Genomic DNA, 16,665 nt, shown 5'->3' with positions numbered 1-16,665 from the left:
ATCTGCAGGTAATTTTTTTTTAAATAAATGAAGAAATTAACAGCAGCCAATCGGCATCAGCAGTGCTGAGGTCATGAGCTCTTTTACTGTGATCTCATGAGATTTCACTCAACTCTCATGAGATTTCATAGTAAACTTCCTTTACCTGATTGGTGAAATAAGATGAGTGCACGAAAGCTCTCTCCTTCCGCTGTCCCGGGACAGACATACTAATTTGGTGCTTAGAAGTCCTTTGCAATGGGATGTGGCTACTGAGGAACTTTTGAGGTAAAATATCTTTCTTTTTTACATAGAGATGGTCAGGTGATATTTTCTAGTCAGCTTTTTACAGCTATGCTGCATCACTTTCAAGTGTTTCAACATTTGGGTATTATGGCCCTTTAAGGAACTTACTATGTGGTCCCCTTTTCACATAAATCGGTTTTGATTTACGTTGCCTTAAGAAAAGGGAAAGCCAGTTGAATATCTCTATGGATTCACCCCACTATTACAAGCTAAGAAACAACTCTTATTTCCAGGTGTCAAAAATATAATCCCAAGTGCACATTTTGGACTTTTATTAAAATCTGCTGTTCTCCATCTTTCTAGCCATGTAGGAGACATTGAAAGATATTTATCTTTTTCATCAGATTGTGAGAGTCTGAGTTATCATGTGTGGGATTCCCATTCCTGACCACTAGGAGGAGGTAATAGATACTTCAACACACCAGCACTACTTTTAATTCCCCCACTTCTCATGATCATCAGTCATTTTCTTTTGCTTCCTTGATGAGGAGTGAGGTGAAAGGTTAATGCAGATCTACTTGTTGTTAAGAGGGGTCCATTCTGAGACCAAGTTCCTCCTCGCAGTACCCTGTTAGTCAGAGGTGTTGACAAGGAGTGAAATGTCTTTTCTCAGTGAGAAATATCAGAAGCCTCCAAGTTAAAATGTGGACTTGTCCACCAATCCCCTGCTCTACAGTGAGCAACTCCTTGTGTGACTTGCAGCCCTCCCCGGATGAAAGGTGGACTTTTTCACCAGTACCCTGGGCTGTAGATTCTTGGCATAATGCTTGCACTGCCTGGGATGTGCTCTATTGGATGCAAGTTGCTGCAGTTGAGGTTTGCACAGTCGACAAAGGTGGTGACAGGTAAGTACTTTGAAACATTCATAGCCCACCAGCTGTTAGTATGAACATATACACATGCTTCACTTAGTCTGGGGGCACCATTAATCAATTAATTTCTTGTGTTGCTGTAACCTTTTCAGCATATGAGAAAGGCTCTCATGACTGGTAAAGGTGACAAGGCACACTGATCAACAGAGCTTGGTTTCAAATTCAGGTACAAATTTTATTTAACCCTTTATGTGATGTATCCTCTTCTGAAGCTGCTTTTGGGAGGAAAGTTCTGTGGGCATAGTGCCTAATCAGTAATGTACCTGCCTTCACTGTTTGTCTCCCCCCTATTTCATGGTGATCTCTTGGACTTGGCTGCTTGAGTATAGACTCCTACACGGGATGTCTCATGGACCCTCACCATCTGATGAAAGACCTGGATTTTCCTCCCCACCTGGAGTACAAACTGCAGAAAAAGACAATTCAATGTCCTTTTTTATTTTTATTTTACTTCCCTTGAATGCAGCATCGTTTTAGAGGAAGAAGCACTGTATTCTTGGAGTTATAACATTCTGGAATGTGTAGTTTACTATTTCCCTTTGTGTATTGTACCACTACACTTCTGGACTATAATTCCCCAGCATGCATTGAACAGTGATGGGGGGAGTGAGCTTCCTGGAAGGAAGAAAGTTTTTTATGAAGTCATGCCCCTTCCCATGTGTGTGCTGTTAGCCATGTAGGGGATTTCCACTCCCATCGGTTTTTTAACAGTAGCAAATAATAAGGTATCTCATTAATTCATAAATAGCAATGTGCTCTGAGGTAATACTTTCTGTGCAGTCCTCAGAACTGCACAAATAGAGTAATGTTTTATTTTGCATAAATTAGGTAATGTACTGTTAGCGTTTTTAGGTTTTAAATGTGTAGGTTAACTTATATTGGTTCTTTTGTGTTTTATTTTGATTGTTTTTCTTCTTTATAACTGTATGATGCAACAGATCAAAAAAAGCACTAAATAATAAATACAGCTATGTTTTCCAATTTTCATCTATAAGTTATTAGTCTGGATAAAGCATTCATTTTATTATACCCCCAAAAATATAAATATATGTAAAAAAAAAAGTGTTTTAAAGTTGACTATATAGTGACTCCAAAGTTAATAGTGTACTATATATATATATATAATGTGTGTGTATAGATAGATGTAGAGGGACACACATCTGCAGGTGTGACAAAAAACATTAATTTCTTCATGATGGGAAAGTGCCATTTTTTATTGAAAAAAAAATAATAATCCCCATATTACATTAAACAGTTCCTGTTTTCCATCCACAATACAAGTCACTTTGAAGTTAAAATATAATGTAAAGAAAGAAACTCATCGTATTGACCATATATATATATATATATGAAAAAAAAAAAGTAATCACATTTTGATACTCTTCTAATTTAACTTGTGTCTGTTTCTCTGATTTCCCCCAACAGTATCACTGCCAAACTTGAAAGAGCATTAGAAAAAGTTGCACCTTTACTGCGTGAAATCTTTGTTGATTTCGCCCCATTCCTCTCACGGACATTGCTGGGTAGTCATGGACAAGAGCTATTAATTGAAGGTATATTTCTCAAGTTTTTGCTTCTGGAACAATGACTTTAATTCGCTAAATGTATCTCCAGTTTCTGTATTATTCATTGTAACATTTCATTTAACTAAAGCTTGCTCCTCTCCCAATCCTTCAGTCAATGGCTTCCTAAGCAGAACACAGAGCTGGAGAGAATACTTGATCCATAAATCTTGCGTTGTATATGCTACCTTAGATACTAAATAAAAAACCTTAAAGGGACAGTAAAGTCAAAATTAAACTTTTATGATTTAGATCCACCCGTAAATTACTTTCTTTCATGTAATTAGCAAGAGTCCATGAGCTAGTGACGTATGGGATATACATTCCTACCAGGAGGGGCAAAGTTTCCCAAACCTCAAAATGCCTATAAATACACCCCTCACCACACCCACAAATCAGTTTTACAAACTTTGCCTCCTATGGAGATGGTGAAGTAAGTTTGTGCTAGATTCTACATTGATATGCGCTCCGCAGCAGGTTGGAGCCCGGTTTTCCTCTCAGCGTGCAGTGAATGTCAGAGGGATGTGAGGAGAGTATTGCCTATTTGAATTCAATGATCTCCTTCTATGGGGTCTATTTCATAGGTTCTCTGTTATCGGTCGTAGAGATTCATCTCTTACCTCCCTTTTCAGATCGACGATATACTCTTATATATACCATTACCTCTACTGATTCTCGTTTCAGTACTGGTTTGGCTTTCTACTACATGTAGATGAGTGTCCTGGGGTAAGTAAGTCTTATTTTCTGTGACACTCTAAGCTATGGTTGGGCACTTTTATATAAAGTTCTAAATATATGTGTTCAAACATTTATTTGCCTTGACTCAGGATGTTCAACGTTCCTTATTTCAGACAGTCAGTTTCATATTTGGGATAATGCATATGAATTAATCAATTTTTTTCTTACCTTAAAATTGACTTTTTTCCCTGTGGGCTGTTAGGCTCGCGGGGGCTGAAAATGCTTCATTTTATTGCGTCATTCTTGGCGCAGACTTTTTTGGCGCAAATTTTTTTTTCTATTTCCAGCGTCATACGTGTCGCCGGAAGTTGCGTCATTTTTTACGTGTTTTTGCGCCAAAAGTGTCGGCGTTCCGGATGTGGCGTCATTTTTGGCGCCAAAAGCATTTAGGCGCCAAATAATGTGGGCGTCTTTTTTGGCGCTAAAAAATATGGGCGTCATTATTGTCTCCACAATTATTTATTGCTTCTGGTTGCTAGAAGCTTGTTCACTGGCATTTTTTCCCATTCCTGAAACTGTCATTTAAGGAATTTGATCAATTTTGCTTTATATGTTGTTTTTTCTATTACATATTGCAAGATGTCCCAGATTGACCCTGAGTCAGAAGATACTACTGGAAAATCGCTGCCTGGTGCTGGATCTACCAAAGTTAAGTGTATCTGCTGTAAACTTGTGGTATCTGTTCCTCCAGCTGTTGTTTGTAATGAATGTCATGACAAACTTGTTAATGCAGATAATATTTCCTTTAGTAATGTTACATTACCTGTTGCTGTTCCGTCAACATCTAATACTCAGAGTGTTCCTGTTAACATAAGAGATTTTGTTTCTAAATCCATTAAGAAGGCTATGTCTGTTATTCCTCCTTCTAGTAAACGTAAAAGGTCTTTTAAAACTTCTCATTTTTCAGATGAATTTTTTAATGAACATCAGCATTCTGATTCTGATAATGATTCCTCTGGTTCAGAGGATTCTGTTTCAGAGGTTGATGCTGATAAATCTTCATATTTATTCAAAATGGAATTTATTTGTTCTTTACTTAAAGAAGTCTTAATTGCATTAGAAATAGAGGATTCTGGTCCTCTTGATACTAAATCTAAACGTTTAAATAAGGTTTTTAAATCTCCTGTAGTTATTCCAGAAGTTTTTCCTGTCCCTGATGCTATTTCTGAAGTAATCTCCAGGGAATGGAATAATTTGGTTAATTCATTTACTCCTTCTAAACGTTTTAAGCAATTATATCCTGTGCAATCTGACAGATTAGAGTTTTGGGACAAAATCCCTAAGGTTGATGGGGCTGTCTCTACTCTTGCTAAACGTACTACTATTCTTACGGCAGATAGTACTTCCTTTAAGGATCCTTTAGATAGGAAGATTGAATCCTTTCTAAGAAAAGCTTACTTATGTTCAGGTAATCTTCTTAGACCTGCTATATCTTTAGCGGATGTTGCTGCAGCTTCAACTTTTTGGTTAGAAGCTTTAGCGCATCAAGTAACAGATCATAATTCTCATAGCATTGTTAATCTTCTTCAACATGCTAATAACTTTATTTGTGATGCCATCTTTGATATCATTAGAGTTGATGTCAGGTATATGTCTCTAGCTATTTTAGCTAGAAGAGCTTTATGGCTTAAAACTTGGAATGCTGATATGTCTTCTAAGTCAACTTTGCTTTCCCTTTCTTTCCAGGGTAATAAATTATTTGGTTCTCAGTTGGATTCTATTATCTCAACTGTTACTGGAGGGAAAGGAACTTTTTTACCACAGGATAAAAAAATCTAAAGGTAAATTTAGGTCTAATAATCGTTTTTGTTCCTTTCGTCACAATAAGGAAAAAAAGCCTGATCCTTCACCCACAGGAGCGGTATCAGTTTGGAAACCATCTTCAGTCTGGAATAAATCCAAGCCTTTTAGAAAACCAAAGCCAGCTCCCAAGTCCACATGAAGGTGCGGCCCTCATTCCAGCCCAGCTGGTAGGGGGCAGATTACGATTTTTCAAAGAAATTTGGATCAATTCAATTCACAATCTTTGGATTCAGAACATTGTTTCAGAAGGGTACAGAATTGGCTTCAAGATAAGGCCTCCTGCAAAGAGATTTTTTCTTTCCCGTGTCCCAGTAAATCCAGCGAAGGCTCAAGCATTTCTGAAATGTGTTTCAGATCTAGAGTTGGCTGGAGTAATTATGCCAGTTCCAGTTCTGGAACAGGGACTGGGGTTTTATTCAAATCTCTTCATTGTACCAAAGAAGGAGAATTCCTTCAGACCAGTTCTGGATCTAAAAATACTGAATCGTTATGTAAGGATACCAACATTCAAAATGGTAACTATAAGGACTATCCTGCCGTTTGTTCAGCAAGGGCATTATATGTCCACAATAGATTTTCAGGATGCATATCTGCATATTCCGATTCATCCAGATCACTATCAGTTTCTGAGATTCTCTTTCCTAGACGAGCATTACCAGTTTGTGGCTCTGCCGTTTGGCCTAGCAACAGCTCCAAGAATTTTTACAAAGGTTCTCGGTGCCCTTCTGTCTGTAATCAGAGAACAGGGTATTGTGGTATTTCCTTATTTGGACGATATCTTGGTACTTCTTCACATTTAGCAGAATCTCATACGAATCGACTTGTGTTGTTTCTTCGAGATCATGGTTGGAGGATCAATTTACCGAAAAGTTCATTGATTCCTCAGACAAGGGTAACCTTTTTAGGTTTCCAGATAGATTCAGTGTCCATGACTCTGTCTCTGACAGACAAGAGACGTCTAAAATTGATCTCAGCTTGTCGAATCCTTCAGTCTCAATCATTCCCTTCGGTAGCCTTATGCATGGAAATTCTAGGTCTTATGACTGCTGCATCGGACGCGATCCCCTTTGCTCGTTTTCACATGCGACCTCTTCAGCTCTGTATGCTGAATCAGTGGTGCAGGGATTACACAAAGATATCTCAATCAATATCTTTAAAACCGATTGTACGACACTCTCTGACGTGGTGGACAGATCATTATCGTTTAGTTCAGGGGGCTTCTTTTGTTCTTCCGACCTGGACTGTAATTTCAACAGATGCAAGTCTGACAGGTTGGGGAGCTGTTTGGGGGTCTCTGACAGCACAAGGGGCTTGGGAATCTCAGGAGGTGAGATTACCAATAAATATTTTGGAACTCCGTGCAATTTTCAGAGCTCTTCAGTCATGGCCTCTTCTAATGAGAGAATCGTTCATTTCTCCAACATAGGTGTGTCCGGTCCACGGCGTCATCCTTACTTGTGGGATATTCTCCTCCCCAACAGGAAATGGCAAAGAGACCAGCAAAGCTGGCCATATAGTCCCTCCTAGGCTCCGCCCACCCCAGTCATTCTCTTTGCCGTTGCACAGGCAACATCTCCACGGAGATGGCTTAGAGTTTTTTGGTGTTTAAATGTAGTTTTTGTTCTTCAATCAAGAGTTTGTTATTTTAAAATAGTGCTGGTATGTACTATTTACTCTGAAACAGGAAAGAGATGAAGATTTCTGTTTGTAAGAGGAAGATGATTTTAGCAACCGTTACTTAAATCGATGGCTGTTTCCACACAGGACTGTTGAGATGAAGTAACTTCAGTTGGGGGAAACAGTGGGCAGACTTTGCTGCTTGAGGTATGACACATTTCTAACAAGACTTGGTAATGCTGGAAGGCTGTCATTTTCCCTATGGGGTCCGGTAAGCCATTTTCTTAGTTTAAGTAAAAGAATAAAGGGCTTCATTAGGGCTTAAAAAACTGGTAGACATTTTTCTGGGCTAAAACGATTACTTTACTAAGTATATTTGGCAGATTATTACTATTAATAGTTGTTATAATCTTGGGGATTGTTTTAAAAAAAACGGCAGGCACTGTATTGGACACCTTTTTCACTGGGGGCCTTTTCTAGTCATAGGCAGAGCCTCATTTTCGCGCCACTAATACACAGTTGTTTTTGGAAAGCATGGCATGCAGATGCATGTGTGAGGAGCTAAGAACCACTGAAAAAGCTTATAGAAGGCATCATTTGGTATCGTATTCCCCTCTGGGCTTGGTTGGGTCTCAGCAAAGCAGATACCTGGGACTGTATAGGGGTTAAATGTAAAAACGGCTCCGGTTCCGTTATTTTAAGGGTTAAAGCTTTCAAATTTGGTGTGCAATACTTTTAAGGCTTTAAGATACTGTGGTGAAATTTTGGTGAATTTTGAACAATTCCTTCATACTTTTTCACATATTCAGTAATAAAGTGTGTTCAGTTTAAAATTTAAAGTGACAGTAACGGTTTTATTGTAAAACGTTTTTTGTGCTTTGTTGACAAGTTTAAGCCTGTTTAACATGTCTGAACCATCAGATAATGATGCTCTATATGTATGAAAGCCAATGTGTCTCCCCATTTAAATATATGTGATATAATTGTGTCATAATGTCCAAACAAAGTAGGGATAATAATGCCATAGATAATGATATTGCCCAAGATGATTCCTCAAACGAGGGGAGTAAGCATGGTACTGCATCATCCCCTTCTGTGTCTACACCAGTTTTGCCCACACAAGAGGCCCCTAGTACATCTAGTGCGCCAATACTTATTACCATACAACAATTAACGGCTGTAATGGATAATTCTATTGCAAGCATTTTTTTCCAAAATGCCTACTTATCAGAGAAAGCGTGATTGCTCTGTTTTAAACACTGAAGAGCAAGAGGACGCTGATGATATCTGTTCTGACATACCCTCACACCAATCTGAAGGGGCCAGGAGGGAGGTTTTGTCTGAGGGAGAAATTTCAGATTCAGGGAAAATTTCTCAACAAGCAGAACCTGATGTTGTAACTTTTAAATTTAAATTAGAACATCTCCACGCACTACTTAAGGAGGTATTATCTGCTCTGGATGATTGTGACAATTTGGTCATTCCAGAGAAATTAGGTAAGATGGACAAGTTCCTAGAGGTTCCGGTGCCCCCCGATGCTTTTCCTATACCCAAGCGGGTGGCGGACATAGTAAATAAGGAGTGGGAAAGGCCCGGCATACCTTTTGTTCCTCCCCCTATATTTAAGAAATTATTTCCTATGGTCGACCCCAGAAAGGACTTATGGCAGACAGTCCCCAAGGTCGAGGGGGCGGTTTCTACTCTAAACAAACGCACTTCTATTCCTATAGAAGATAGTTGTGCTTTCAAGATCCTATGGATTAAAGGTTAGAGGGTTTGCTTAAAAAGATGTTTGTTCAGCAAGGTTACCTTCTACAACCAATTTCATGCATTGTTCCTGTCACTACAGCTGCGTGTTTCTGGTTCGAAGAACTAGAAAAGTCGCTCAATAAAGAATCTTCGTACGAGGAGGTTTTGGACAGAGTTCAAGCACTTAAATTGGCTAACTCTTTTATTTTAGATGCCGCTTTGCAATTAGCTAGATTAGCGGCGAATAATTCAGGGTTTGCTATCGTGGCGCGCAGAGCGCTTTTGCTAAAGTCTTGGTCAGCGGATGTGTTCTCCAAGACCAAATTGCTTAACATCCCTTTCAAGGGTAAAACACTGTTTGGCCCTGACTTGAAAGAGATTATTTCAGACATCACTGGGGGAAAGGGCCACGCCCTTCCTCTGGATAGGTCTTTTAAGGCTAAAAATAAGCCAAATTTTCGGAAACGGACCAGCCTCAAATTCTACACCCTCTAAGCAAGAGGGTAATACTTCTCAAACCAAGCCAGCCTGGAGACCGATGCAAGGCTGGAACAAGGGTAAGCAGGCCAAGAAACCTGCCACTGCTACCAAAACAGCATGAAGTGTTGGCCCCCGATCTGGGACCGGATCTGGTGGGGGGCAGACTTTCTCTCTTTGCTCAGGCTTGGGCAAGAGATGTTCAGGATCCTTGGGCGCTAGAAATAGTTTCTCAAGGTTATCTCCTGGAATTCAGGGAACTACCCCCAAGGGGAAGGTTCCACAGGTCTCAATTATCTTCGAACCAAATAAAAAGACAGGCATTCTTACACTGTGTAGAAGACCTGTTAAGCATGGGAGTGATTCATCCTGTTCCATTAGGAGAACAAGGGATGGGTTTTTACTCCAACCTGTTCATATTCCCAAAAAAGAGGGAACATTCAGACCAATTTTAGATCTCAAGATTCTAAACAAGTTTCGAAGGGTTTCATCGTTCAAAATGGAAACCATTCGAACGATCCTTCCTACCATCCAGGAAGGTCAATTCCTGACCACGGTGGATTTAAAGGATGCGTATCTACATATTCCTATCCACAAGGAACATCTTCGGTTCCTAAGGTTTGTCTTTCTGGACAAGCATTACCAGTTTGTGGCACTTCCATTCGGATTAGCCACTGCTCCAAGGATTTTCACAAAGGTACTAGGGTCCCTTCTAGCGGTGCTAAGACCAAGGGGCATTGCAGTAGTACCTTACTTGGACGACATCCTGATTCAAGTGTCGTCTCTGTCAAAAGCAAGGGCTAATACGGACATTGTCCTAGCCTTTCTCAGATCTCACAGGTGGAAAGTGAACATAGAAAAAAGTTCTCTGTCCCCGTCAACAAGAGTTCCCTTCTTGGGAACAATAATAGTTTCTTTAGAAATGAAGATTTTTCTGACAGAGGCCAGAAAATCAAAACTTCTAAGCTCTTGTCAGGTACTTCATTCTGTTCTTCTTCCTTCCATAGCGCAGTGCATGGAAGTAATAGGTTTGATGGTTGCGGCAATGGACATAGTTCCTTTTGCACTAATTCATCTAAGACCATTACACCTGTGCATGCTCAGACAGTGGAATGGGGATTATACAGACTTGTCTCCGACGATACAAGTAGATCAAATAACCAGAGATTCACTCCGTTGGTGGCTGACCCTGGACAACCTGTCACAGGGAATGAGCTTCCGCAGACCAGAGTAGGTCATTGTCACGACCGACGCCAGTCTGGTGGGCTGGGGCGCGGTCTGGGAACCCCTGAAAGCTCAGGGTCTATGGTCTCGGGAAGACTCTCTTCTCCCGATAAACATAATGGAACTGAGAGCGATATTCAATGCTCTCAAGGCTTGGCCTCGACTAGCAAAGGCCAAATTCATAAGGTTTCAATCAGACAACATGACGACTGTTACATATATCAACCATCAGGGGGAAACAAGGAGTTCCCTGGCGATGGAGGAGCATCCGGGGGAGTGGGAACTCCATCCGGAAATCTTTGCCCAAATAACTCAATTATGGGGCATTCCAGACATGGTTCTGATGGCCTCTCGTCAGAACTTCAAGGTCCCTTGTTACGGGTCCAAATCCAGGGATCCCAAGGCGACTCTAGTGGATACAATAGTAGCACCTTGGATCTTCAACCTAGCTTATGTATTCCCACCGTTTCCTCTCATTCCCAGGCTGGTAGCCAGGATCAATCTGGAGAGGGCTTCGGTGATCTTGATAGTTCCTGCGTGGCCACGCAGGACTTGGTATGCAGACCTGGTGAATATGTCATCGGCTCCACCATGGAAGCTACCTTTGAGACAGGACCTTCTTATTCAGGGTCCATTCGAACATCCGAATCTGGTTTCCCTCCAACTGACTGCTTGGAGTTTGAACGCTTGATTTTATCAAAGCGTGGGTTTTCAGATTCTGTAATAGATACTCTTATTCAGGCTAGAAAGCCTGTAACTAGAAAAATTTACCATAATATATGGAAAAAATATATCTGTTGGTGTGAATCTAAAGGATTCCCATGGAACAAGATAAAAATTCCTAACATTCTTTCCTTTCTACAAGAAGGTTTGGAGAAAGGATTATCTGCAAGTTCTCTGAAGGGACAGATCTCTGCTTTATCTGTTTTACTTCACAAAAGGCTGGCAGCTGTGCCAGACGTTTAAGCGTTTGTTCAGGCTCTGGTTAGAATCAAGCCTGTTTACAGACCTTTGACTCCTCCCTGGAGTCTTAATCTAGTTCTTTCAGTTCTTCAAGGGGTTCCGTTTGAACCCTTACATTCCGTAGATATTAAGTTATTATCTTGGAAAGTTTTGTTTTAGGTTGCAATTTCTTCCGCTAGAAGAGTTTCTGAGTTATCTGCTCTGCAGTGTTCTCCGCCCTATCTGGTCCATGCAGATAAGGTGGTTTTGCGTACTGAGCCTGGTTTTCTTCCGAAGGTTGTTTCCAACAAAAATATTAACCAGGAGATAGTTGTACCTTCTTTGTGTCCGAATCCAGTTTCAAAGAAGGAACGTTTGTTACACAATTTGGACGTAGTCCGTGCTCTAAAATTCTATTTAGAGGCTACTGAAGATTTTAGACAAACATCTTCTTTGTTTGTTGTTTATTCTGGTAAAAGGAGAGGTAAAAAAAGCAACTTCTACCTCTCTTTCCTTTTGGCTTAAAAGCATTATCAGATTGGCTTTTGAGACTGCCGGACGGCAGCCTCCTGAAAGTATCACAGCTCACTCCACTAGGGCTGTGGCTTCCACATGGGCCTTCAAGAATGAGGTTCCTGTTGACCAGATATGTAAGGCAGCGACTTGGTCTTCACTGCACTCTTTTGCCAAATTTTTCAAATTTTATACTTTTGCTTCTTCGGAGGCTATTTTTGGGAGAAAGGTTTTGCAAGCCGTGGTGCCTTCCGTTTAGGTGACCTGATTTGCTCCCTCCCTTCATCCGTGTCCTAAAGCTTTGGTATTGGTTCCCACAAGTAAGGATGACGCCGTGGACCGGACACACCTATGTTGGAGAAAACAGAATTTATGCTTACCTGATAAATTACTTTCTCCAACGGTGTGTCCGGTCCACAGCCCGCCCTGGTTTTTTTAATCAGGTCTGATGAATTATTTTCTCTAACTACAGTCACCACGTTACCATATGGTTTCTCCTATGCAAATATTCCTCCTTTACGTCGGTCGAATGACTGGGGTGGGCGGAGCCTAGGAGGGACTATATGGCCAGCTTTGCTGGGCTCTTTGCCATTTCCTGTTGGGGAGGAGAATATCCCACAAGTAAGGATGACGCCGTGGACCGGACACACCGTTGGAGAAAGTAATTTATCAGGTAAGCATAAATTCTGTTTTTTTTTCAGACAGACAATGTCACAACTGTGGCATATATCAATCATCAAGGAGGGACTCACAGTCCTCTGGCTATGAAAGAAGTATCTCGAATACTGGTATGGGCGGAATCCAGCTCCTGTCTAATTTCTGCGGTTCATATCCCAGGTATAGACAATTGGGAAGCGGATTATCTCAGTCGCCAAACGTTACATCCGGGCGAATGGTCTCTTCACCCAGAGGTATTTCTTCAGATTGTTCAAATGTGGGAATTCCAGAAATTGATCTGATGGCTTCTCATCTAAACAAGAAACTTCCCAGGTATCTGTCCAGATCCAGGGATCCTCAGGCGGAAGCAGTGGATGCATTATCAGTTCCTTGGAAGTATCATCCTGCCTATATCTTTCCGCCTCTAGTTCTTCTTCCAAGAGTAATCTCCAAGATTCTGAAGGAAAGCTCGTTTGTTCTGCTGGTGGCTCCAGCATGGCCTCACAGGTTTTGGTATGCGGATCTTGTCCGGATGGCCTCTTGCCAACCGTGGACTCTTCTGTTAAGACCGGACCTTCTGTCGCAAGGTCCTTTTTACCATCAGGATCTCAAATCCTTAAATTTAAAGGTATGGAGATTGAACGCTTGATTCTTAGTCAAAGTGGTTTCTCTGACTCTGTGATTAATACTATGTTACAGGCTCGTAAATCTGTATCTAGGAAGATGTATTATCGAGTCTGGAAGACTTACATTTCTTGGTGTCTTTATCATCATTTTTCCTGGCATTCTTTTAGAATTCCGAGAATTCTACAGTTTCTTCAGGATGGTTTGGATAAAGGTTTGTCTGCAAGTTCCTTGAAAGGACAAATCTCTGCTCTTTCTGTTCTTTTTCACAGAAAGATTGCTAATCTTCCTGATATTCATTGTTTTGTACAAGCTTTGGTTCGTATAAAACCTGTTAAGTCAATTTCTCCTCCTTGGAGTTTGAATTTGGTTCTGGGGGCTCTTCAAGCTCCTCCGTTTGAACCTATGCATTCATTGGACATTAAATTACTTTCTTGGAAAGTTTTGTTTCTTTTGGCCATCTCTTCTGCTAGAAGAGTTTCTGAATTATCTGCTCTTTCTTGTGAGTCTCCTTTTCTGATTTTTCATCAGGATAAGGCGGTGTTGCGAACTTCTTTTAAATTTTTACCTAAGGTTGTGAATTCTAACAACATTAGTAGAGAAATTGTGGTTCCTTCATTGTGTCCTAATCCTAAGAATTCTAAGGAGAGATCATTGCATTCTTTGGATGTAGTTAGAGCTTTGAAATATTATGTTGAAGCTACTAAGAATTTCTGAAAGACTTCTAGTCTATTTGTTATCTTTTCTGGTTCTAGGAAAGGTCAGAAGGCCTCTGCCATTTCTTTGGCATCTTGGTTGAAATCTTTAATTCATCATGCTTATGTCGAGTCGGGTAAAACTCCGCCTCAAAGGATTACAGCTCATTCTACTAGGTCAGTTTCTACTTCCTGGGTGTTTAGGAATGAAGCTTCGGTTGATCAGATTTGCAAAGCAGCAACTTGGTCTTCTTTGCATACTTTTACTAAATTCTACCATTTTGATGTGTTTTCTTCTTCTGAAGCAGTTTTTGGTAGAAAAGTACTTCAGGCAGCTGTTTCAGTTTGAATCTTCTGCTTATAATTTCAGTTTTTTTCATTATAAGATTTAAACTTTATTTTGGGTGTGGATTATTTTCAGCGGAATTGGCTGTCTTTATTTTATCCCTCCCTCTCTAGTGACTGGAAGATCCACATCTTGGGTAGTCATTATCCCATACGTCACTAGCTCATGGACTCTTGCTAATTACATGAAAGAAAACATAATTTATGTAAGAACTTACCTGATAAATTCATTTCTTTCATATTAGCAAGAGTCCATGAGACCCACCCTTTTTTTGTGGTGGTTATGATTTTTTGTATAAAGCACAATTATTCCAATTCCTTATTTTTTATGCTTTTGCACTTTTGTCTTATCACCCCACTTCTTGGCTATGCGTTAAACTGATTTGTGGGTGTGGTGAGGGGTGTATTTATAGGCATTTTGAGGTTTGGGAAACTTTGCCCCTCCTGGTAGGAATGTATATCCCATACGTCAATAGCTCATGGACTCTTGCTAATATGAAAGAAATGAATTTATCAGGTAAGTTCTTACATAAATTATGTTTTCCAATATGCATCTATCTTATTTGAATTGTTTTCATGGTATCCTTTGCTGAAAAGCATACTTAGGTAGGCTCAGGAGAAACAATGCACTACTGGGAGCTATTTGTTGATTAGTGGCTACACATATATGCTTTTTGTGATTGTCTCACCTGATTTGTTCAGCTTGCTCCCAGTAAAGCATTGCTGTTCCTTCAACAAAGAATAGCAAGAAAACAAAGCAAATTTGATAATAGAAGTAAATTTGAAAGTTGTTTAAAATTGTTAATCATGAAAGAAAAAAAGATTTTTTTTTCATGTCCCTTTAACATTTTTCTTAAAGGGACACTGAACCCAATTTTTTTTCTTTCGTGATTCAGATAGAGCATGCAATTTTAAGCAACTTTCTTATTTACTCCTATTATTAATTTTTCTTTGTTCTCTTGCTATCTTTATTTGAAAAAGAATGCTTCTAGGTTTTTTTTGGTTCAGACCTCTGGACAGCAATTTTTTATCAGTGGATTAATTTATCCACCAATCAGCAAGAACAACCCAGGTTGTTCACCAAAAATGGGCCAGCATCTAAACTTACATTCTTGCATTTCAAATAAAGATACCAAGAGAATGAAGACAATTTGATAATATGAGTAAATTAGAAAGATGCTTACAATTTCATGCTTTATCTGAATCGAGAGAGAAAAAAATTTGGGTTCAGTTTCCCTTTTTAACTACTTTTCCTAAGACTAGTAATATTAAAGTCAGTCAAAGAAATATGCTACTAGTTAATTTTTTTTGACAACAATGTAGTATTTCTCTATTTCCATTAGCTAGTTGCTGGATCTTCATAAATACAAAACTCTCTACACATAGAGGCCTAGATTACAAGTGCAAGAATAGAACACAATATGGTATTACAAGTCATGTAAAAGCGTTTTATTAGAGATTGTTAGCGTGCCTGTTACTTTTTTAGAGCAACACATAACAGCACTGGGAAATTTAGCGAAACTGGGAAAAAGTGTTAGGACTAGGATATATGCATAACAAAATACATGTTTAATATATTAAAGTATAATTAAATCACTCATTTATTTGCATTATAAACATGTAAAGCGAGAGAGATAAAAGCATAGTTTAAACCTGTAAAGAACTATTCACAGGTTTTACTCTCTACTTGCAATATGAGTAAAAAATGTTAATGCTATGGATTGTGCTTTAGTGATGTTAGCACAGCATTTTTACACTTCACTTGTAATCTAACTTATTATTATTCTTTATTTATAAAGCGCCAACAGATTCCGCAGCACTGTCCATGGGTAACAAAGATAAAAGGACAGTACAATATGAGACACCAGACAAAATTTAACAAACAAATACAGGGGGAATTGGGAGCCTTGTTCCCGTGGGAACTTACAATCTAAATGGGTAGGAGGGTGAGAAATTGGAGGTGGGGACTGCAAAGGTGGGAATGATGTTAGTGTGGAGTTAGATGAGGGCAATTATTAGGCAAGTGGAATTCATTAGTTACTGATTTGGTGATAGGCTTCCCTGAACAAGAAGGTCTTTAGGGAGCGTTTAAAGGAGGAGAGGTTGGGGGAAAGTCTGACAGCTCAAGGAAGTATGTTCCAGAGGGTTGGTGCCTTATGAGAGAAGTCCTGTAGTCTAGCATGGGAGGAGGTGATGGTAGAAGAGGCAAGGAGTAGATCGTTGTTGGATCTTAGGGGACGGGCTGGAGTATATTTGTTGATGAGTGAAGACGGGTAGAGGGGGGCTGCATTGGTAAGGGCTTAGTAGGTCAGAGTGAGAATTTTGAATTTAATTCTGCTGTGAATGGGGAGCCAGTGAAGGGACTAACAGAGGGGTGCAGCTGATACAGAGCGTCGGGAGAGGTGGATTAGCCTAGCTAAGGCATTTAGGGTGGATTGAAGGGGGAGAGGCGGGAGAGAAGAAGGCCAGTTAGTAGGTTGTTACAGTAGTCAACCAGGGAAATTACTAGGGAATGGATTAGCTGTTTAGTAGTTTCCGCACTCAGAAAAGGAAGAATTTTGG

General features: G+C 39.9%; 1 protein-coding gene across 1 annotated transcript in view; it reads left to right on the top strand.

Moving 5' to 3' along the window:
• Nucleotides 1-16,665, top strand: part of NBEA (neurobeachin) — a 1,472,531-nt gene that overhangs the window by 768,355 nt on the left and 687,511 nt on the right. The window contains exon 33 of the mRNA XM_053708445.1: nt 2,583-2,710. Coding sequence (XP_053564420.1) covers nt 2,583-2,710 — 128 coding nt within the window. The remainder of the gene's footprint in view (nt 1-2,582; nt 2,711-16,665) is intronic.

Source organism: Bombina bombina, chromosome 3 (assembly GCF_027579735.1).
Source record: "Bombina bombina isolate aBomBom1 chromosome 3, aBomBom1.pri, whole genome shotgun sequence".
NCBI lineage: Eukaryota > Metazoa > Chordata > Amphibia > Anura > Bombinatoridae > Bombina > Bombina bombina.
This window is presented reverse-complemented; position numbering and strand designations above follow the sequence as displayed.